The 23,272-nt window shown below is 45.1% G+C and overlaps 1 protein-coding gene across 1 annotated transcript in view; it reads right to left on the bottom strand.

The window, feature by feature from the left end:
- Positions 1 to 23,272, bottom strand: part of Cnst (consortin, connexin sorting protein) — an 81,101-nt gene that overhangs the window by 5,097 nt on the left and 52,732 nt on the right. Inside the window, exons 4-9 of the mRNA XM_031391003.1 lie at positions 20,435 to 20,465; positions 18,828 to 18,914; positions 18,365 to 18,479; positions 16,289 to 16,310; positions 16,029 to 16,116; positions 11,199 to 12,079 (exon numbers count right to left, since the gene is read on the bottom strand). Of these exons, the coding sequence (XP_031246863.1) occupies positions 11,199 to 12,079; positions 16,029 to 16,116; positions 16,289 to 16,310; positions 18,365 to 18,479; positions 18,828 to 18,914; positions 20,435 to 20,465 (1,224 nt within the window). The remainder of the gene's footprint in view (positions 1 to 11,198; positions 12,080 to 16,028; positions 16,117 to 16,288; positions 16,311 to 18,364; positions 18,480 to 18,827; positions 18,915 to 20,434; positions 20,466 to 23,272) is intronic.

The following is a 23,272-nucleotide window of genomic DNA, read 5'->3' as shown; positions in this document are numbered from 1 at the left end:
CCTTCTGAGCTATGGTCTTGTCCAGGCTAGTCTTGAATTCATGGCAATTTTCCTGTCTTAGCAGAAGTCTGGACTTACATGTATGAGCCATGATGTTTAGCTTAGTGACAGCAATTAAGATTGGCAGCAAACTTAACATCGGATGAGTGACCTTAATGTCCCAGAGAAAGTACACATTACTAAGTAATCTATATTCAAAATCTTTTGGGGGAGTTTTGCTGTAGAATTTCTCTCAGCTTTTTATGATTCATTCTGAATGCAGAGGATAGTAAATTATATAGCCACCGGCCCCCTGGTTTTTCTCTCCTCTTCTCCCCCAACCCTATACAGGCCATCTTTACTTCACAGCTCATGAAAGCTAGGAACTTGCTATAGCCCAGGTTGGCCTTGAACTTGAGATCTTCTCTAAGTCTCCTGCTTGCTACCATTCCTAGATTTACTTCAGTGTTTTTGTAGATTTAACTGGAAACGACTCAAGTTTTGCATAGCTTTGGGGGGCTTTAAGGCAGAAGGGAGTAGCTATCACAGACCATAAAGCCTGCGAGTATTTACCATTCGGTGCTTCGCAGAAGAACACCAGGCACCTTTTCACCCACAGTCTGATTTTCACACAGGCTGCCTACCTCTTTCCTGCCCGTGCCCCATCTTTTACTCAAAACCAAAGCACTGGTTGTTATTTAGGATCAGAAGCTTCTAAAGTGTGTGAGCGTGTATGTGTGTGCATGCGCACATGTGTGTGAGCGTGTATGTGCGCGCGCGTATGTGCATGCGTGTGTGCGTGTGTAGGGTCAGTTTGAAGAGGCAGGAGGGGAAGTAGCTGCTCCCTTGTGCACACCCCAGCCTACTGGAAGCAGGTGCCTGCTTGCTTCATGCTACCCTATGGCGACACGGGTGGGCATGGCGGGCTCAGCTCTGTGGATGTCAGTCCCAGCTGTAAGCTAGGACGACTGACTCCCTGTAACATCATTTATCTGATCAACTGCAGAAAGTACTTAACATGATTTCCAGTCCCAGCAGCAGTCTCGGATAATTATGGATTCCATTAGTGCTTTTTATGCTACAGAGCTCTTAGGAGCAAATGACTCTAGACAAATGGTCTTCCACTGGGCCCCTCTGAACGTGGATCTATAGAAACCATTATCTTAAAACACATCAATAAGTTAGCGATTTATTCTTTTTATAGGAAATACGTATTCCAGACATCCTTATTCTGAGAAAGTACTTTAGTGACATTAAAATGCTAAGTACAGGGCTGGCAAGATGTCTCAGTGGGTGACCATGAACCCCGACAACGACCTGAGTTTGTCCTTGGTGAGAGAGAATGAGACACCCCCCCACCCCCGTCGTCCTCTGACCGTCACACACCTGCCGTGGCACAAGCATGCCCTCTCAGTAAAGACAGAGATATAAATTGTTTTACAGGTACAAATATAGGAAGAAATAGGCTTTTTTTTTTTTTAAATTGTTTTAGAAAAAACATTGAAGGATTCCTTCATAAGACGATGGGAAGTGAATTTTACAAGTGCCCTGCTTAAAATGAGAGACAGATATACTGTTAAGTTTTAGAGAGCAGGAGTGAGGCCGGCGCAATGGCTCCGTTGGCAAAGTCCCTGCTGCACAAGTTTGACTCTTGGATCCCACCTAGGAGAGAACTGACCCCTAGCTGTGCTCTGGTTGTCTGGCATGTGCATGTCTGCACTCACACAGGCATCACACACATGCATCAATACACACATAGAATAAAGAAATTTACAAAAATCTTAAAAAGCAAGGGACAGAAAGTAGAGATTAGTTTTAATGGAAGATATTTAACAATCTTTTTGACTTCTAGAAAATGTAAAACAAAGGGGAGGGGCCTCAGAGATCCTCCATTACTTTCCCTTAGACATTTCTCTGTGGTATATTTGCTGTACTGAATTTACCCACCACAGGGAGGGTTTATTCTTGATTTTACAGAGAGTTTTGCTATTTTCTCAGGCTGGTCTTGAACTCCTGAACTTAAATGGTCTGTGTTGGCCTCGGAGTAGGACTGCAGGAGTGCCAGCTGTGTGCCAGGCAAAAATTCTACTCCTGAGATGCAACTCTAGCTTAGGAGTTAAGATGCAGTTTAAAATGCATTTATTTAGGTGTGCATGAGTGTGTGTGTGTGTGAGTATGTGTTCACACACGTTAGATCAAGATAGCTTGCAGGAGTTTTTTCCCCTCTCCACTGTGTGGGTTCCAGAGATTGAACTTGGGTCACCAGGCTCGGCAGCAAGCGACCTTACCTGCCCAGCCATTTAGCATGAAGACCTGGGTTTGGATCCCCAACACCCAGGTAAACAACTTTGGGTGTAATCTCCACACTGGGGCTGGGGTGCAGAATGAAGCCTATATAGAGGGACAGAAGACATCTAACACCCTCTCTGGCTTGCACCCACAAAAGGACAGTGAGAAGGGTGAGCCCCCAGGCAGCATTAATGTTATCTTTGGGATATTACTTTTGCATCTGTAATTCAAGATACAAGCTCTTATCAAATGATGTTGCAAGTATGACAGACTGAAAATAGCATAGGGGGAGTCTCAGTGTAGCAGTAGTCAGCCCCTACCTTGCTTTTTGGGGCAGCTTGGTCCTGGGGTCCTTAAGGGACAGGAGGGCAGAGTATGAACTGCACAGAGGTGTGGGATGTCAGAGTCGGCTGTGACTGCCCTTTCCCACTTCAACTCTGGGGAGGAATCCTGCCCTCCGCTTCTTCACCAACAAATCTCTTTCCTCTTCAAGTCCCCTGCCCCATACACCCCTCTCCCCACCCTTCCCCAGTGTCCACCGAGAAGGAGGGGTGCTCTTCCAGTGGTAGCTCCTTTCTTTTGGGTATCTTTTCTAGGTAAGTATTTTTTTTTGGTAAGTATTTTCTGGTTCCTATGGCACATACACGAGGAACAAAGTACAATGGGACTGAGCACGGGAGAAGCCAGTCAAGGAGCGAAATTCTTGGATATAAGATACTTAGAATATGTTCTTCAGTTTTGTTTTTTTTTTCCCCCTCATAGTTTGGAATAATGGGTTTGCACTCACCTGAAACAAAATTCCCACTTCCCATAACATGTCATTCAGAAATCAGACCTACTTCACTCCAGAAATCCTGCCCCGTATAGACTTCCTACAACTCCTTCAGAACCTCTCTATACCACACAGTATGGCAATCAACGAATTTAAGAAAAGGAGTTCACTCCTAACACTACCTGGAGGGCCAAGACCCAGAGGCTGGGTAGCTTAGAGACCTGGGATAGAACCAAACATGACTAGCAAAACCACAAAACAAAACAAAACACCAACTACCTAACCAACCAACCAATCAACCAACCAACCAACCATTAACAAAATGATTCTTAATGCTCTTCTGCTACACTCATATACTGGTGCCTAGACCAGCTGTCATCAGAGAGGCTCCATCCAGCAACTGAGGGGAGCAGATGCAGGGACCCAGGGCCCAACACTGGGCAGAGCTCAGGGAATCCTTTGGAAGAGCCAGAGGGCTCAAGGACACCACAAGAAAACCCACAGACTCAACCAACTGGGGCTCACGTGGAGACTGAGCCGCCAACCAGAGAGCATGCATGGGACTGGCCTAGGAGAGGAGGTGCCTGGTCTTACTGCAACTTGATAGGCCATGGCTGGTTGATACCCATGAGAGGCCTGCTCTTTTCTGAAGAGGAGGAGATAGGGGGTGGGGTGGGAAAAGGTGGGAGGAGGACTGGGAAGGGAAACTTCTATCAGGATTTAATGAATTAATTGATCAATTAATAATAAAGGACTTAGGTGGGTGGAATATGCCAGAATTCTGTGGCTGAGGGGAAGTACTTGGAGTAAGAGCGTGTGGTCTGTTCATAGTGTTGCGCTAAAGATGCCAGATGGTTCTACAGAGACTCTAGATACAGCTCACCCCATGTGTCTCCTGAAAATGTGCCCAGGAAAGTCATTCTACGATTTGTTGTTGTTGTTGTTGTTGTTGTTCTTGTTGCTGCGATAAAATAAGAGGCTGAGTGTGGCGGCTCACAGCTTTAATCCCAGCACTTGGGAGGTAGAGGCAGGAGATTTCTGTGAGTTCAAGGCTGGTTGGACTACACAGTGAGCTCCAGGACAGCCAGGGTTATATAGTGACACTGTCTCAAAAAACAAAAATAGTGTTAAACTATAAAGCTTTTCAGTCTGTCTGTCTGTCCATCCAATCCTCCTCTCCCTTTCTTTCTCTTTCTTTCACTCCCTTACTCTCTTACTCTCTCCCTCCCTCCCTTCCTTCCTTCATGGTGCTGGGATCAGGACCAGGGCTTTGCCTATACTAGACAAAAATAAAGAAAATTTAAATCTCCCAAAAAGCTTTATCTGTAACAGTAAATTTAATTTCCTGTTTCAATTAGCAAATTGCTTTCTTACCCAAACAATGTATACCCAGCTCATCCACTGAGAACATCTGAGCCGTAATTACTGTAATTGCTGGCACTCTCTAGTGCGGGGCTGGAATAAAACTCATCTGCAAAGAAACGGCTCACCTCACCAGCCAGCATCAATGGCCGCCTTCAGTGTGGATCAGAGTACTCGAGACCCAGTGATTCCGAGACCCTGAAACTGCGAGTCCTAACACAAAGAGCAGAACACCCTGCAGTCGCAAGTCCTTCCTCACCAGGTTAAAGAGGAAATGGACCCAAATTAGACTCTTTATCCAGAACTTCAAGGCTTGTCAATTTTATACAAGAATTTTATACACGCTTGGCTTCCAATGAGCTTGACAGATAAGCACATCTAAGCCAGCGACGTCACTGCAGACGAACCGGGCATTTAACAGACATTCCCATCCTGTGCCATGCTTGGTCCCCATAAGGCTTTTAGCCATTGTCAGATGAGGAAAAACCAAACTTAAAGGGCCTGGGAGTGTTCTTGAGCTCACACACACTGCCAGTAGCTGACTCAGGGTTAAATACAAAGGCTTGTTCTGTACTATCAGGATTTCCTTTGTGCGCATGTATCGTTACAATTAGGTTGAAATGAACAGGATCTTTCAAATAAATGGCAAGGCTCTTGGCTTTCCAGATGTTACTTGTATTTCCTACCTGAAATTCTAAACTTCTACGTTTTCCTGGTTACGAGCTTCTTGTCACTGTCGTGGAGGAGGGGGGTGAAAGATTGAAGATCTTTGGTAGAAGCAGATTAATGTCATGGCTACTGTCACAGCGGCACAGCTAATCGATAGAATAAGTCGCGGCTGGACCCAGAGGTAAGGAACAGTAGATGTTGGAAGCCATTTCACAGAACAGCCTGTCGCTTCCTCAGGCCTCCCAATGCTAAGTCTGGGAACACTGTAGCAGGAGATGCCAAGTGGGAAAACTGATCGTAAGGGAGACAGGCCGTATTGAATTTCTAAAAGCTTAGGAAGGAAAAAGCTTATTTCGAAAAACGAAACCAGGAATGTTCTAGTGTATCTAAATATCTAGATCGGGTGCTAGGCTTTTGTAGCTAGCTCTTACTTGCAAAACAGACAATTTAGCAAGTACAAGACGGGAAAGGAACCTTAAGGGTCAGGCACGCCCTGCTTCTTAAACCCCCAGAATCAGTTCTCCCTTCCCACATCGTGGGCTGTCTGGGTCCAGTTACTGGGCCTGGCAGCCGCTGCCTTTAGCACTGAGCACCTCATTGGTCCCTTTACTAATGTTCAAAGCTACATTGCTTCTTTTTATGTGAATCTCGTTACAATTACCTCTCCACTTAGAAGGCAAGCTTCATTGGACAGGGACTTGATCTAATGCTTACTGCTGCCCCTTGGTCTCTATCACCTAGTAGGTGCTTAGTAAGCATGCTGGGGAGAAAGATGAGTACACGAATGGAGGAATTCCATAGAGATGCACCCAGTATACGGTTGGAGGCTAGAGAGAGAGAGAGAGAGGCATAGCTAACAGGATCCTTATCTTTCAGGACCTGGCAGTTTGGTGTAGAAGAAAGTATGCCTGTGTCTTACGGGGAAGATCACAGCTGGACAACCCATGGGTTGAAGCCCCTCTGGAGGATTGAATGACCCGTTAGACAGGGGCTGCATATCAGACATCCTGCATATCAGGTATTTACATTATGATTCATAACTATCAAAATTACAGTTATGAAGTAGTAACAGAAAAATGTTATGGCCAGGGGTCACCATAACATGAGGAAGTGTATTAAAGGGTCCCAGCATGAAGAAGGTTGAGAATGCCTTAAGAGGAATGTTGCCCACCCCTCCATCCCCAGAGGTTCAGAAAATCGGCTCCAAAGGAACAGCTTCAAAGAGTTGGGCACTGTACTGGGCACTTTCCATGCTAGAATGGCATGGTCTGAATGTTGAGGCTCCAGAAGGTACACATCTAGAAGATGGCGTATCACTAAAACTGACAGAACCCAGGTGGCAAGGGACCGAGGTGAGGATGTGAGATCTAGGTGGATCTGGAGGTAGGGGACCAGTCTGACTGCAGCTGAAAACAGGGCAGGAGGAGATGATGCTCAAAGTGGATGGGCCAGATTACCAAGAATTCTGGATTTCATGCCACCTAGCTGAGCCTTTCCCACAAAGCTACAGGGAGCCCTGGGAAGAGGGCAGATGTTTAAGTCTGCAGACAGTGTTAGGGAGCTGGACTCTGTCTCTGACTGAACATTATATAAGAAACAGGGTCTCACGATGTAGTTCCAACTGGCCTTCAACTCCCAGATACTGGCCTGCCTCTGTCTTCCAAGTGTTGTGATTAAGGGTGTGTGCCAGTGTGCCCAGGCCTACTAGGGGGTTTTGTTTGTTTAGAGTTTATTTTTGAGTGTTTTCCCTGCGTGTGTGTGTGTGTGTGTGTGTGTGTGTGTGTGTGTGTGTGTGTGTGTATGCACCATGTGTGTATGCACCATGTGTGTACCTGGTACTGGAGGAGTTCAGGGAAGGAGCTGGATGCCCCAGAAATTATAATTGTAGATGCTTTCAAGCCTCCATGTGGGTGCTAGGAACCAAACCTGGGCCTTTGGAAGAGGAAAAGTGCCAAACCACTGAGGCATCTCTCCAGCTCCAAGCAGAGTTTTAAAAAAATGAGAGCCTCTAGACAGAACGGGAACATCTCTACTGCCCTATAGGCCAGGCATCTCATGCATTTGTTTGACCTGGTTGGCCCTCTGGGTATCACTTTGAGATTCCAGGTCTACACGGTGCTCATGTAAGATCACTGGGGACAGAAGCAGGGATAAAACGAAGGAGAGGAACCGCAGGAAGTAGTTAATGCAAATGTCTAGGAAGAACAGTAAAGATGTAAATTTGAAATGTAATTAAAACAGGAAAGGAACTTGGTAAAAGAAATATGTCAATCAAGATGCATTAACTAACTAGAAATGTAAAAAGCAGTCTAAAAACATGAGACAAAAATGATACCATCTGGCACGAATTAAAAATGGGCAACCCCAGGGTTTTCCTTGGGGACTAGTTAGAGCGCTACATCAAGCAGGGGTCAACCGCTCCCGCCCAGGGTGTTCTTGGAAGGCAGAATGTCTTCAGTGAGCGAGCTGTCCCTCTGCTTCCCTAGAAAGAGCCCTTCTGAGCAGACCCGCCATGGTAGCTGCGTTTCTAAGACTTCTTTTCCTACCCACATGCTACGCACAACGGTCAAAGGTGTTACCCACTGAGGCATCTCCCCAACCCCACAGTTAATTTAAAATTTTAGTTTAGTTTTGAAGCAGGGTCTCGATATGTAGCCCTGGCTGGCCTGGAACTCACTATGTAGATCTAGCTAGCCTCAAACTCAAAGCCTGCTTCTGAGTGCTGGGGTTAAAGGCATGTGCCACCAAGCCGGGCTTTACCTGTGTTAGGACTGTATCACCGTGGAACTCAATGGAAGTCAGTCACAAAGTTATTAAGTGTGGGGATAAATGAGTGGCTCTAACTTCTTGTCTGACATTGCACAGAACTAGCCTTCCCCCCACTCCTGTATAAAAATCTATGAAATAAACCAGCGTGGTGTCACACACTTATAATGTCAGTACTGGGGAGACTGAGGCAGGAGGATTGCAAGTCAAGGGACAGCAGCCTAAGTCACACACACACACACAGAGACTCTCAGCTGAAAACGTGGGCCCGAGTTGGCTCAGTAGGTGAAGGTGCTTGCTAAAACCTGACAACTTGAGCTTGACCCCACAAGTGTCCTCAGACCTGTGACACATGTGTACCCAAACCCACACAGAATAAATGAAAGTAATAAAAATCAAAGTAAAAAACCCAAGTCTATGAAATGCAGATAAGTATGTGTGATTTCGTCCTTCAACAGTGGGGACGGCACTGGGCAACAATGGGTCATGTTCTTTTTAATAAGAAAACCCAGCAGTGCTTCAGATATTAGGATATTACTTGGGAAAACTCTTCTCGGGTTTGAAAAGAGCTTTTCGCATCTAGAAAGTTTCGTTTCCACATGCCTCTACACTCGTGAGCGTAAATGCTGGAGCCCATTTTCCTCCTCTCCGAGGTGAACTCTATTTCATCCCATAAGCTGGATCTATGTCTAAAACAACCTAACAAGAGGCTGTCCATAGGAAAACAAGTTCTCCTGGAGCCCAAATGAGCCATGCAGAGAGAGAAAAGCCTGCAGAGAAAGACGCCAGCTCCCTCCCTCCCACTAGGTGGTAAAGAGCTTCAAGCAGAAGGGGGCCCTGAGAAGTCAGAGTCCCCGCAGATGTCAGGACAAGGACTAACAGTGACAGGCAGCCGCAGTGTGTGGTGAAGTGACCTCTCTGTCGAGCTGCTGGGAACCACAAGGGCAGGGAAGCCTGACACAGTAGGGCTGTTACTCAGCGGTGACAGCAGGGAGCCCCATAAACCCAAGCTTCTCATTAGACTCTGCAGCTCCCACCAGTGCCAGATGGATGACTGTAGACATTTACGGCAAGCATAAAGCACAAACTGGCTTAAGGCACATTTGTACTTCAGCCAAAACTATGTTTTTCAGAATCTAATTATTAAAAAATTTAAAACTAGGGGCTAGGGTGTGTGTAGTTCAGCAGTAGAATGTTGCCTAGCACATGCAAGACTCTTGTGAGCTATCCTTAATACAAGCAAACCAAAGTGCGCTGTACCCCAGTAGTCCCAGCACTCAGGGGCAGAGGGGGCGGGCAGGCAGAGGGTCAAAACTTCAAGGCTACCTCGAATGTTGGGAGCCAGCCTGGGCCACATGAGACCCTGTCTCAAAACAGACGGAGACAAATAATGCACATGTGTGTCTCTGTGTAAGTAGTTGCACTTGTAAGGAAATTTATGACTTAATTGAAAGCGTCACTCTTACAGTATGAAGAAAAACACTTAAGTATTATCCTTTTACCTTAAGACTCTTTTGCAGACAGGCAGGTTTCATTAAAATATATGGTTAGAATAGATACTGGAGTTAAGCATGCAGAAAGTATGTTTTATTATCCATTTTGTACCACCACGGAGCATGCTCTATTTGTTAACCGGATGTAGCTTCCGGGGTTCTTATACAGAAAAACTTAACAGAACTTAAAACTTAAATTTTAAATAAATTTTAAAAAGGAGACCATTACGTACTCTTTTCTCAGAAGAGACAACTTTCAACTCCACGTACAATTTCCTAGCCACGGTGTCATGAAGAGAGCACACTGTGATCTGAGCAGGAATTCCCTGTTTGGCTGTAACACGCACACACCCATGACTGCCCTGTGCAGGGCTCAGAACACTCTCAACTCTGCTCACCTCAGTTCTTTGCTTCTCAAAAACTATTCTGAATGTTGTGCTAAGATCTATGCCACATTAGTGCCGTTTTTAACCCTTCTACACACACAGCTCGGCACGTTATCTTCCGAATGCTGTATGACCATCCCTAGCACCTATTATCTAGCCATTCTACCACTGAGCAGATGCTCAGTGTACTCCGAGAAACTATTCTGATAAGAGAAAATTAAGACACAAAAATCATGGGTTTTGTGGAGGCTATGTGACAATCAGGTAAGAGCAAGCATGAGAATAACGACTGAGCTTAAGGCTTTACTTTAAAAGCCTTTAAAATCTAATTTTGCCAAAGAAAGAAAAACCATAGCTTATAGGAAATTAAATAGGGATAGAACAGTGATCCCAAGGAAGCTTGTCACGGGGCTCCATTATCACATATAAGTTGTTACCTATTTTTGCTTTATTTTTCTATTGTCATCCTGAATGCTGTTAGAACACAGTGGCTGCTATACAAGAGAATTTTAGAGGGCTCAAACAATGTCTCACTAAGTCTGAGGCTGGCCTCAGATTCACAGTGACTCTCTTGCCACAGCTTCCCGGAGCAGGGCTTGCAGGTGTGAATGAGTCAAGGGTCAACCTAATGGGGGTGGGGGACCGGGGACGACACACCACACACACAGAAGCACTGGTCTCAGTTTCCCAGCACAAGCAGGCTCAGAGAGATACAAAGTAGGCCCAGGAGGCTGGCGAGCCGAGGGCCCCGCCCTGGAGCTGCTCGGCGTGACTCTGCTCTCCCGCTGTCTCCCATAGGATATCTGCTATGGATTTTACCTCTGTTTTCCTACGCGTATTATTTTATCCCCGCTCACACCCCCATAGCTTTTTATCTTTTTCTTCCCAGGACTTTTAAAATTCTCTTATGAAACAAAGGACAATAGCCATCTTTCTTTGCTGTTCTTCTTCTTTTTTTTTTCTATTTAATTGTTCATTGAGTACCTCCCAGTGTCATTATCTTAAATGACACTTTCCTCCATTCTGTTAGGCTGCTCCTGGTAATCTAGAGGTGCATGTTACTACACTGAAGGAACAGTGAACACATATACCATCCCATCTCATTTCCTGTGGATACGAAGAGAAAGACTTCCTTATTCCAGTGTGACCAATCTTGCCTTCATCTGAGCCCTTGAGAATGCTAAACTGAACTCACAGGGTTGAAAAAGAAATATAGCGTTGGTAACCGTGCTTCTGTGTCTAGAGGCAGACAGCATAGCTTCCTGAACTGTAAGCACTGCAGTGACTGGACGCCATCTGAGTTAACACATACAAGGAACTCAATAATTAATGCTTATGTTAATGGAATTGTCCCCTTAAGCCTAAAACCAAAGCAACGTTTTGCACACGAGACTGCATCTTACTCTAGCTGCTCTTCATCCCTAGTTACCTCTGCGATCTCTATCTTCCATCTTACTCTAGCTGCTCTTCATCCCTAGTTACCTCTGCGATCTCTATCTTCTTGGCCAGATCATCGAGGGAGAGCGTGCTCTCCTCAGGAGGCAGATCCTCCTGGAGACTGTAGGATGCTTCTTCAGGAGAGAGGTCTTGGAGGAGGTCAGAGTCGTCGTCGTCCTGGATGTCCTCATAGGACAGGGAATCTTCGGCATCCTTCAAGCATCCCTCCAAAAGGCTCTTCAGATAGTCTTCCGTTTCCTTACTCACTTGGTCTTCGCTATCTCGCCTTTCTTCTGGGGCCATACACACTCCTGGACGCAGCGTGCTTACGTCAGAGGCTTCCCTTTCGGCGCAGAGTGCACTCTCAGGACCAGTCTCCAAGCCAGCCTGACTCTGTGCTGATTTCCCATCACTGGCCGTGACATCAGGCTGCCGCGGCTCAGCTACCTCACTGTTGTGAGGCTGGTCCCTGGGCAGCGCTTCAAACACGTCCTGCAGTGGAAGGCAGAGTTCTTTTCGGTGTGCCTGTGAATATTTACCCTCTGAAATCAACCCAGGCGGTGCAACGTCACCGCTCGGGCAGAGCTGTGGCTCCACCACTGACTCACTGGGAGGAGCCACCTTAGGGTCTCTGGCCATGGGATGGTCCTCTGTGGGAGGCGCCGGCATGCAGCTGCTGTCCTCACAGGCATTCTCCGCAGCAGCTGGCCCTGACCTGCTCCCAGCTGTCTCTGGGGACTGGGTGTGGGGCTCCAGTGTGGCACTGGTGCTGCAGGGCAGCTCTTCCGTGCGGTCCTTCCCTGCAGTTCCTGGAAGGTCGGGGGAAGCTGCCTGCCAGTCCATCTGTTGACAGCAGTGGCTGCTCTCCTGGGGCTCCTCCTCATGCCGGCCTCCACTTGGATCTGTGCCGGGACAGGTTTCAATCTCTGAAGATGAAGAAGAAAAAAAAGCTACTTTTGAATTCCAAACAACCCTTTGCAAACAAAGGTAGAGGGGGACACATGAGCACACGTGTGACACAAAATTATTCTAACCCTTTCAGACAGAAATGCTGTCTGTTACATTGTAGTGTCCTTAGGTAGAACACACACACACACACACACACACACACACACACACACAAACACCAAGTGGTTAATAAATAGTATTAATGTAGTGAAAAATAATGATTATTCAAAAGCATGTTAAAATAAACGAATGGTTCAGTCCCTCTTATAAATAAAAAAGTTTTAAATTCTGAATTTTTGGGTCTTTTATATTTAAATGAATACACTTACTGCTTTTTCTTCTTTAAAAATCTACTGACCTAGAAAACTTTTCTAATTTCTACTTACTTAAGGCATGACATATTAGGTAAGTATTTGGGTAATTTACTAGTAATATAAAAATGTAAACAGAATGAAGTTTATTCAGAATGAAGGAACAACAGTTTGTTAGATTAGATTTGTAATTTGAACATAACACCTTTAAAAATGTGCTTTCAGAGCTCAAGCAACTTCTAAGTACATGGAGCAAAGGGGACAAGGAATACATTTGATAAGAAGCAGAAACAAGTTTGAATTTCGACCTCCCAATACTTTTTAAAGAAAAAACTTGTATGTAAACAAAAAGTAGAAATTGCCCATTGGTCAACAGAGAAGCCTTCTCATCTTCTAGTTAAACATTCCATGAGGGCATATATAATTTCCACAAAAGAACAGTCAAAAAAGTACAAGATAAAATAATAATTTTATTCCTTTTAAATTTTAATTTACTAGAACTTTAATTGCTAACTGGCAATCTAAGCCAAGTCCATACCAAAGACCACGTGTTTCCTAAGGACTGTCTCAGATGCAGGAAGCCACAACGGGCTGGCAGACTCAGCTCGTATGCAGAGGCGACACCAGAAGAGTTCTGCAAGCCCTCCCCACCCCCAGCCCCCGACTTCAAACATCAGAGAGGACTCAGAAGAAGTGGCCGTCTCTGCATCTTTTCTCTCTCCCACTTTCAAGGTCTGGCTGCAAGAAGACAGGTGGATATCTGGTCCCCATGGGTCGTGAGCCTTGCCCAACCTTACTGGCATTGATCAGGCAGGGTATGGGGTGAGGGGCAGAGTAAGAAAGGCTACACCCAGGTGGAAAATGGGTCAAGTTCAGTCCTAAAATCCTAGTATCTTAATGTTCAGAGGTGGCCCTCAGAACACATCTGTAGGATTCAGAGACTAACGAGCCCGGGAACACATCCCTGGTCTGTTAGCCACAAGGCTGGGGATCCCCACATAAGGGAGAGGGCAACACACAACAACAAGGGCAAAATACAATGGAAGATGCAGAGGTAAGGTTCCCAAGCTACACTGGAAAGGCATCCACAGCGCTGACAATTTTCTCTTAAAGACATTAGTTCATCAACGTGGGGCCAGGTGCCCTTCTTTTGTCCAGGATTGTGATGGATATTAGTGAGTGTTTGGATTGCTGAAGCTAGTGAGAATCCCTACAGTTTACCCAGACAAAGAATGAGGTATTCAGTTAGAAGCCTGAGGATCCAGGTTTAGTTAGTACCTTAGCCTCCCCATCTGTACCACAGAGACCACAGCCGAGAGCCAGCCATGGGTGGCACGCGGTGCTAAGCTCCAGCTTCATACTCAGGGTTCCTAACAGCAGTCTTGCCAAAGCACACGACATGGAGGCATGGCCAGAGTCAGACCAGGTGACTATTTGAGACTGTCCTTCATTTTGAGAGTAATGGTATGTGCGTGTGCGTGTGTGTGGGGACATGCACTCGAGACAGGGTCTTCTCCAGCCCAGGCCAGGCTTGAACTCACCCTGTAACTAAGGAGGGCGACTTTGAGTCCTGCTCTCCTGCCTGCACCTCTCAGTTCTGGGATTATATAGGTGTACATCACCATGCCTATTAAGTTGCAATAAAGCTTATTTTACCCTGGTTTCTGACATTAAAAAAATGACTAGAAAGGAGACACAAGAAACAGAGCCTGTGGGGTTGACACAGAGCAACATCCCTAATTCGTGTCGTAAGAGAAAAAGGGAATGAAGATTTCCAGCTGACTTCACAAGACCTTTTATAGAGCAGAGGGCTAGTGGGCAGTGGCGCCACGTCTGTACTGTCAGAGAGGCTCACTCAAAACTCCAGTCATTTTAAAAATGTTTCAGGCCCAGGATCGTAAGGATCATAATGTAAATTGATAATAAAATCATCATCAGGATAAAAAATATCCTGAAAATATCTATTCTTAAAGCTTTGTAAATGCATTTAGAAATGCTTCCCAAAGGCTTTTTGATAGAAGGCACAAAGTGGTATGAAACACACACACTCACTCTCCCTCACACACATACTCACACACACACACACACTCTCTCTCAGTCACACACACACACATACACTCTCTCTGTCACACATACACAGAATCACAGTCACAGTCACACACATACACACACACTCTCTCTCAGTCATACACACACACATACTATCTCTCTGTCATACACTCTTTCTCTTGCTCTCTCTCAGTCACACACACACTCTCTCTCAGTCACACACACACACACACTCTTTCTCTCTCTCTCAGTCACAAACACACTCTCAGTAACACACACTCTCTCACAGTTACACAATACACTCTCTCTCTCACAGTCACACATACACACACACTCTCACATAGTCACACACACACTTTCTTTCTCTCTTAGTCACACACACACACTCTTTCTCTCTCTCAGTCACAAACACACTCTCAGTCACACACACTCTCACAGTCACACACACACTCTCTCACACACTCTCAGTCACACACACACTCTCTCTCTCACAGTCACACATACTCTCTCTCATAGTCACACACACACATATACACATTCTCTCAGTCACACACGTACACACACTCTCTTTCTCTCTCAGTCACACACACATACTTTCTCTCTCAGTCACACATACACACACTCTCTCTCAGTCACACACACACACTCTCTCTCACAGTCACACATACATACACTCTCTCACACACACTCTCTCAGTCACACACACACTCTCAGTCATACACATACACATATACACTCTCTTTCTCACAGTCACACACACACTCTCAGTCACACACACACACTCAGTCACACAGACACACACACACAGGCACACACACACACACATGCTCTCTGTCTCACACACACACACTCTTAGTCACAAACACATATATACTCTCACAGTCACACAGACACACACACATGCACACTCACACACGCACACACTCACACACACATATATACTCTCTAAGTCACACACACACACGCATACATGTACACACACACTCTCTCTCAGGCACACGCACACACACACATATACACTCAGTCACACACATACACGCATGCACACACGCACGCACACACGCTCTCTCTCTCAATCACATACACGAACATGCATGCACGCGCACACACACACATACACACACACTCTCTGCATGTTCACTAACAAAGGGGAGAGGAAATTCTCCATATGGCACTGTCCCTAGCTAAGCTCATAGAACAGATCGGTACCTGGTTAATCGTTCAGTAATAATTGTTTTTTGTTGGTGTTGTTTATTTTTAAACAAGAAAGAATGTCTAAACGCACCAAAGCCATTTCAGACCATTTTGTATAATCATTTTATAGTATGTTTTCCATCATACTGACATTAGAGAAAACATTTAGATTTCTAAAGAACTTATATTCTATTACTTCAAGTTATCTAAAAATGGAAATATATATAAATATGAGGGTTTTCTAGTTTTTTTAAAAGTATATGTACAAAAGCCTAAATACAAAAAGAATCCCAACCCAGCACTTCAGCTCTAAGACTTTAAATGCCACAGGTAACAGCGCTCTGCTTAGCCTCGCGGTATTCTCTGGACGGACCTGGCTCTTTGGCTGTCACTCTTCTCTCCCCTGGCTCTTCACACATTGTCGTCCTTTTCCTCCCTGGTGACTGTTCCACAGGTGTTATCTAAAAAGTTTTTAAAAAGGAAAAGATAGTCACAACTTTTTTTTTTTTGAGAAACTTGTACTAAGCTAGAAAACTGCAAGCGTGCTGGGAAAGGTTTTCTAGTCCAGTCCGGCCCACAGTGTAAGGTGCTGGCAGGCTCCCCGTGAAAGCTTCCAGAAGCAAAACCTCTTACCTTAAGCTTGGACAAGAGAGGGCTGCAGGGAAGAAGAAAAACATAGTTTTAAAAGTACAGCATGCTTCCAAACAAATGTCACTGAAACAACTATAAAAAACCGGAGGTCTCCGCATTCTAATATTAGCACAGAGCATTCCCAGGGCTGAAATACTGCCACCGGCTTCTGCGGTTCAGAGGAGAGCTACAGTATGTGTTCGCTTCCTCCAGCAGCCAATTGCTACTGAAAGGCCCCAAACAAACTACACGTGCTTTTCACACCCCACAAACGTTTTAAAATTTCAGTTTAGAACAGATTATGGCAGAAAAGAATTATGCTGGAATTACCCACGGAGGGTCAGGTGACTTTCAAGTGTTCGGTTTTAAGGAATACCACTCTAACAGGCGTGGGCGAAATAAAGCCTAGCTTTATTATTATCACCAGACTCGGGATCAAGAAACAGGTCGAATGCCTACACATAAATGAGATGAGCCTGCAAACTGCCCCGTGGTCATATGATAAATTGGCACAACAGCACAGCAGACTGACCCCGCATGTGATGAAATGGAACAGAGAAACAAGGGTGTACGGAAGAGTCTAGAAACAGTAGCATAATCCTATATGAACTCAGTTACAGGCCTAAGATATGATTCTGGGAGAAGAGAGGGATCGTGGACTTCGGACTTCAGTGAGGCTGCCGTCCCAGAGGCTGGAATGTCCTGTGTCTTGGATCTTAGGACTGCTAGTCACATAGAGTATGACAGAGGAAGGTCACCAGGCTCATACACTGAACTGTACATCATGAGGCACGCTGTGGACTCCAGTGGTCTAGAGATACCGTGCTCGTATCATGTTCAAATAAGTGTCTCAAGCCTGTATGCCACACTGATAAGCCGCAAGATCCTTCAGGAGGGCAGTGCAGGTGTCTGCATTGAGCATCCGGAAAGCAAGTAAGTTACCTTTACTTTACAGGTGTCTACTGTTCTAAATACGTAATAAAGATGAAAATGTAAAGTAGAGAGCTAACACGGGACCTTGCTTAAGAAAACAACTTATAATTCAGAATCCTCAGGAAGACTCCTGCAGAGGCTCAAGCTGCCTAGCACAGGACAGCCATCCTCAGAGAGCTGAATGAGCATCTTCCCCTGAACCTGTAACGGCTCCTTCCCAGGCTGCTCGCAGGGCAATCAGCTTCCTGGGCAAAGGTCCTCTTTTCTGCACGAGCTGAGCAATGATTGCTTGGGAGCTTTAGTTTTACTGCCCGTTTCTCCGAAGAGAAGGAGACAAAGTTACCAGTAGAACAGAAAGTCCGTTCTCCTTGGTGCAGGGACTGGGGCGCTAAGCTTGGAAAATGGGCCCTATGTAAACACTACCACTCCTTCCTTTGCCTTCAGAGCTCTGAGCCATCCTGTGAGGAATTCAGAACAAAGATATGCAGAAAAACAAAAACAACAACAACCAAAAAAAAAAAAAAAAAAAAAAACCAAAAAAACCAAGCTTAACAATTAGGATAATTTAGTCTGAAAAATCTCTAGCTCCTTGACACAGATCAAGCATCTGAGAGGTATCGGCGGATGAACGGGTTCCCTCATTTAGAGGACATCGGCGGATGAATGGGTTCCCTCATTTCGGGGACACCGGCGGATGAACGGGTTCCCTCATTTAGGGGACATACTACATACTGTACTGCCTAGCCTGTTCTTCAAAAGGTTACAATTGTTCTTATGACACACAAACACTGGAACACAGCCAAAATAACAATGGTGACTATGTAGATATCCATCCATTTAATAAAATTAAAATGATAAATAACGATTTACAAAACAAGAAAAAGTCATAATGCACATCTTAGATCATTTGACTTTCCTGATCCCTTAATCAGAAAGTATCAAATTCATCAGTGTACCTAGTTAGAAGGATCCTCTAAGCCTCTGGAAACCAGGTGAGGTTAAAAAGTCTTTTGTTATTATACTCAGTTTAATTTCTTAAGTTCAAAATGTCAAGAAAACAAAGAAATGGATCATACATTTCAAAACTCAATGCACTGTATATCTTCAATCTGCTCCAACTTACTTTAAATTATATGACATACTTACTCTTGGTGAGTTGTGCAAATTTTAGCAAGCTGTTCAAAATCTTCACCATTAAATCCCTTTTCTGAATTCCTTAGAGGTGTCACCGTACTTGGCCGGACAGCTTTCCATTTTGTTTCTAAATTTAAAACATTTGTTAGTCACTGGATCTTAGAAAATGTATTTAGGCTCCACTGTACTAGTTAATATGCGGCTAGCTTCTCAAGCAACCCAAAAGTTAGTAGAGTTAGCAAACAGCTATGAAGAGCAAGATTCGCCTTCCCTCTCCTTCCTTCTCTCTCCAGGTACTGTGGGAACTCAGGGCATTGCCCTCAGTAGGCCGCTCTCTGACACTAGGCTACACCCCCAGCTTGAGCTTTGCAACAGTAACTTTTTAAGATGCAAAACCAGGTCAATACGCTAACTTTCTTGATAGTACATTGATACATGACCACTAATTCCACATTCCAGGTCAGTCTGTACTTACCCCACTGTTCCTGAATGGCAGAAAGATTTGCAAGCAATTGCTCATGATACAGTCGTTCAAGCTGGATGAATTTCATTGCTTTCTCATCTGAATAGAAAATCTTGAGGAAAATAGAAATCAAGACTCTCTCTTTCTCTCTCCACTAATCCCCAGGTTTGCCAAGGAATGTCCTACAGAAGACAAGAAATGTGGACCTGACCAAAAAGATGAGACGACTCTAAGTATTTTCAAATGTAAGCCCAGCTGACTTGAGGTTCCGGCTTAAGAGTAAGCGCATCTTATCATATGTCCACATGGAGTGGTGGTGCGGAGGGACTTGGGTTCCACACTATCTGCACACAGAAATGAAAGGCTTTACACAAGGACCGCACTTCTAGCAGTCAGTGAAGCCATCCGATTGGAAAGAGGGCCCACGGGAGATCTTGGAGTCTACGCATTTGCTTCATTTCTCTCCTTCGATGACTTCCTGACTCTGAGACCTTTCAGGCCAGTGTTTCTTTCTGGCTCCCTGACCCTTTACTTACTTTTAATTGGACACTTTTCTCCCATGAGTTAAAAGTATCACGTGCTAAATAATGAAAACATGACAGAAAAAGGGTCTTTTATAAAAAAATGAATTCAGCACAGAGACTTTTCTAATGATCACGGAATTCCGGTTTTTCCTCGCTGTTGATCTTCTTGTGACCTTTTGGCATCCCATCTGTACCACACGCACTTGCATCTTAAGGAGGCCACCAAATACTGTCCACCTGCCCAGCTTCCTCTGGGCAATGTTCTAAATGTTGACCCAGAAAAAAGAGAGGACAGGAAAGTTTAGCTTTGTGTCCCTGTGTCCTTCCCACGAGCACTAAGAGGCTCAGCTCTCCCTCTCCTTTCTCATCCTAACGATCCTGGGGACCGTAAGTTGGGCCCAGAAGCAGCAGCAGCACAAGTCCTCTGCTCCCTCCACCCAGGACCGAGTGCTTCCTACTCAGATGCTCACGTGAGGTATACTGAAAAGCGCCCTTTTGTTGGCTAATGAACTGATTAGTGAAGACCTAATCTGTCCTGTGCACCATACACCCTTCCTGTCAGCGAGGAACCATTAAAACATAAATTTAAATTGCCCAATGATGCAGTTGGATCTTAACACGATGGTCTCCAAACAACGAAACCACCTAATGATGTCTTTCTCTGCACACGGCCCTACTGTATGCAGCTCAGGACCACGTGTGCGGCATGCAGTCAGAGGAGTTACTGTCCGTTGCCATCCCGCATGCTCCACTATGTGTTTGACTCGTGTGCTTAAGAGCAAGAGGATCTAAAAGATCGTTCGAGTTTTCCTTCCCGGCAGCATGTGCTTTCCCATTCTTCTTGCACATAAATATTTAATGTTGGTAAACTTAGGGTTTCTTTATGGAAAGCCACATTGAGATGGCTCTAGGGGGTTTTCTGGAGTGACCTATTTCCTACACTTTGCTCTTCGAGGCTATTACAAGGGCACACTCAACTGCCCAAACCTGCTGAAACTACCCGGTCTGCACATCTTGTTGGATGGACCTCAATTTAGAAAAAGGTGTTTCTTCCAAGTGGTCTACGAATTTCTGTCTGTAATTTAGAAAGGATACAGTCCTCTTCCTGGAAATAGGTCTCAGCTACCTGTAAAGACAGAAGAAGGAAGGGGTATTTGAGCGAGAGGACGGACTTGGGAGACAGCGAGATCTTGTAAGGCTGCTTTGATTGGCTACTAACAAAAGCGATTTCCCCACATCCGTGAGTTCAGAGGAACTCTGTAGGCGCAGGACACAACCCTAGGGTCTCAGTCGGCAAAGCTAGCACAGGCGCTCTTCGACCTCTATACCACCATGTTCCTTCCAGTCTAGTCAAGTCCTAACAAGTTTCACTTAGCCCCTTAGGTTTAAAAAGGAAGACCACTTAGGGGTGAGGGGAAGGCTATAGGTTTACAAAGGTACAGTAGGGGTCAACAGGTTTAAAAGATTATTATTATAAATTAAAAGTTAGAAATAGGGTCAGGGAGATAGATGGCTCAGTAGGGAAAGGTGCGAGATGTGACCGCACACACACACGTGCACACACACACACACACAGTAGAAAAGTCACATTATATGAGACCTTAACACTATTTCATTTCTAGTTTAAAAACTACCAGCTCACACTGAATTACGCTAGAGCAGGGCCGGAGCGAGCCGGGCCAGAGAGCAACTACACACATGTTGGCTCACAGCCATCTGTACAACTACAGTGTACTCATACACATAAAATAAATAAAATAAATCTTTAAAAACAAAAACAAAAAAACCTACCAGCTCAAAACCTCATGGGACAATGGTTGTGGTGTGTGTATGTGTGAGACTATGCCTCCTGTAGCCCGGGGTGGCCTTCAATGCCGTATGCAGCCGAGAATGACCATAACTCCTACCTTTCAAATGGCGAAGAGGTAAGCAGCACCATAAGGAAAGAATATGCTTTGATATTTATATTTACGGCTTTTTTTTTAAGTGCATTTGTGTGTGCATCCATGCGTACACACTAGAGTTTAAAATGAGGCCTTGTCTGCAATTGTTTACTTTTAATATTGTAATTATTTTTGAGACTGGGTCTTACTATGCAGCCCAGGCTAGCCTCAATCTCATGGTGATCCACCTGCCTCTGCTTCCTGAATGCTGGAATTAAAAGGTGTGTGACCATGCCTGGCCGTGCACCTTCTTTTTTGACTCAAGGTGTTCCATAGAACCTGGGGCTCAGCAGTTGGCTACGCTGAGTGGCCAGTTAGCTCCGGGAACGTGTGGGGGTCTGGTCACCACTATGGCTGCCTTATGTGTTCGCTTGCTGCTGGCATACATGGAGGCCGGGGACCCAGACTCAAGTTCTCATGCTTGCAGAACGGGCGCTTTCCCATCTGAGCCATCACTTCAGTCCTGTTTTTAAAATATGTATTTCATGTTTAATCATGTGTGTGACTGTGTGTGGGTGTGTTCATGTGAGTGCAGGTACCTGCAGAAGCCAGAGGCATCTGATTCCTTGGACCTGCATTCACAGACTGCATGCACCTGGTGATGCACCTGGTGTAGGTGCTGGTAATTGAACTCAGGTTTTCTGGAAGAGCCTTACATGCTCTTAACTGCTCAGCCATTTTTCCAGCCCCATGCCTAGACCTATTTATTTTTGGCACAAGATCTCTTGTAGCATAGGCTTGCCCGTATATCCTATGTAGCCTAGGATTGTATCCTATGTAGCCAAGGATTACCCTGAACTGCTGATCTTTCTGCTTCTACTTTCTGAGTGCTAATTATAGGCCCGGTGTTGTTCTGCTATTTTTAAAAAGACCAGGCTAGCTGATACAGTGCTTGCCCAGCATGCTGCAGGCTCTGAATCCAATCCCTAGAACCATAAACCATCGGGGATATATGGAGCTCAGTGGCAGTGGGCTTGCTTAGTGTGTAAGGGTGGTGTGGAGGGTGGGAAGTAACAACAACAACGGCAAGGGAGACAGACCCAGAGTAAGTGAACCGTTAACAGTTAAACATGCGAGGTGCCACAAATACACAGAACTAGAGATAGTCGGGTCTCAGGAGCTGATCTCAGAAAGAGCTTCTCACTCCTCACTTTCCTTCTAAAGAATCTTTAAACTAAAAGAAAAGAAAAAAAGAAAAATTTCAGGCATGCCCTTTAATCCCCGCTACTGAGGGTAAGGCAAGACAGTAGCTTGAGCCCAGAAGTTCAGGGCCAACTAGGACAGAACAAGTCCCGTCGCAGATAGATACAATTAATTAATTAATTAGTTAAGGATTTCTCTGATTTAAAAAACTCCTGAATAGTCTCTACTGTGTTTCTGACCTCAGTCTCACACTGCTTCATTCCAATATCTCGCCTGGCCTTGCAATCATACATGTGCTGTGGCATTTATTTTCAACCCAATGTTCATTAATCCAACAGTATGTCATCCAGACTCAAGAATGTACAAAAGTGAGCAAAAAAAAAAAAAAAATCATTTCATACTTTAACAGCGTCACTTAATTCCATATATCCAACTTTGCCAATCTTTCCTGGGCTGCTAGTGACCTTGAAACATTAGGGAAACGTTGGAAACAGATAGACAGAATATTCACCCTGTGAAAATCCCCTCCACATAAGTCCAGCAGGACAATGAGGAGAGCCTCACTGTCCCATTTATCTCAACCGGAAAAGCAGCCCCGCAGAGCAGATGGCTCATGGGCTTTACAGGTGAATGACCTGACTGCTCTGGTCCTGACACTTAGCAGTGTGGGGCCCCGAAGCCATCATACTCACCTTAAAAATGGCCAGAGCCACCCACATCTACAAGAAACAAAGCTGAGCCTCATACCTCAACTTTCCTAGTGTTTGGGAGTGTACCACCATGCACTGGGCTGCGGCTAAACTTCGAGACATTGTTTCATGCTGTAGCTTCGGTTGTCCTAGAACTC

Source organism: Mastomys coucha, unplaced genomic scaffold (assembly GCF_008632895.1).
Source record: "Mastomys coucha isolate ucsf_1 unplaced genomic scaffold, UCSF_Mcou_1 pScaffold1, whole genome shotgun sequence".
NCBI lineage: Eukaryota > Metazoa > Chordata > Mammalia > Rodentia > Muridae > Mastomys > Mastomys coucha.
The sequence above is the reverse complement of the archived record's forward strand: the minus strand, read 5'-3'. Positions and strand labels throughout refer to the sequence as shown.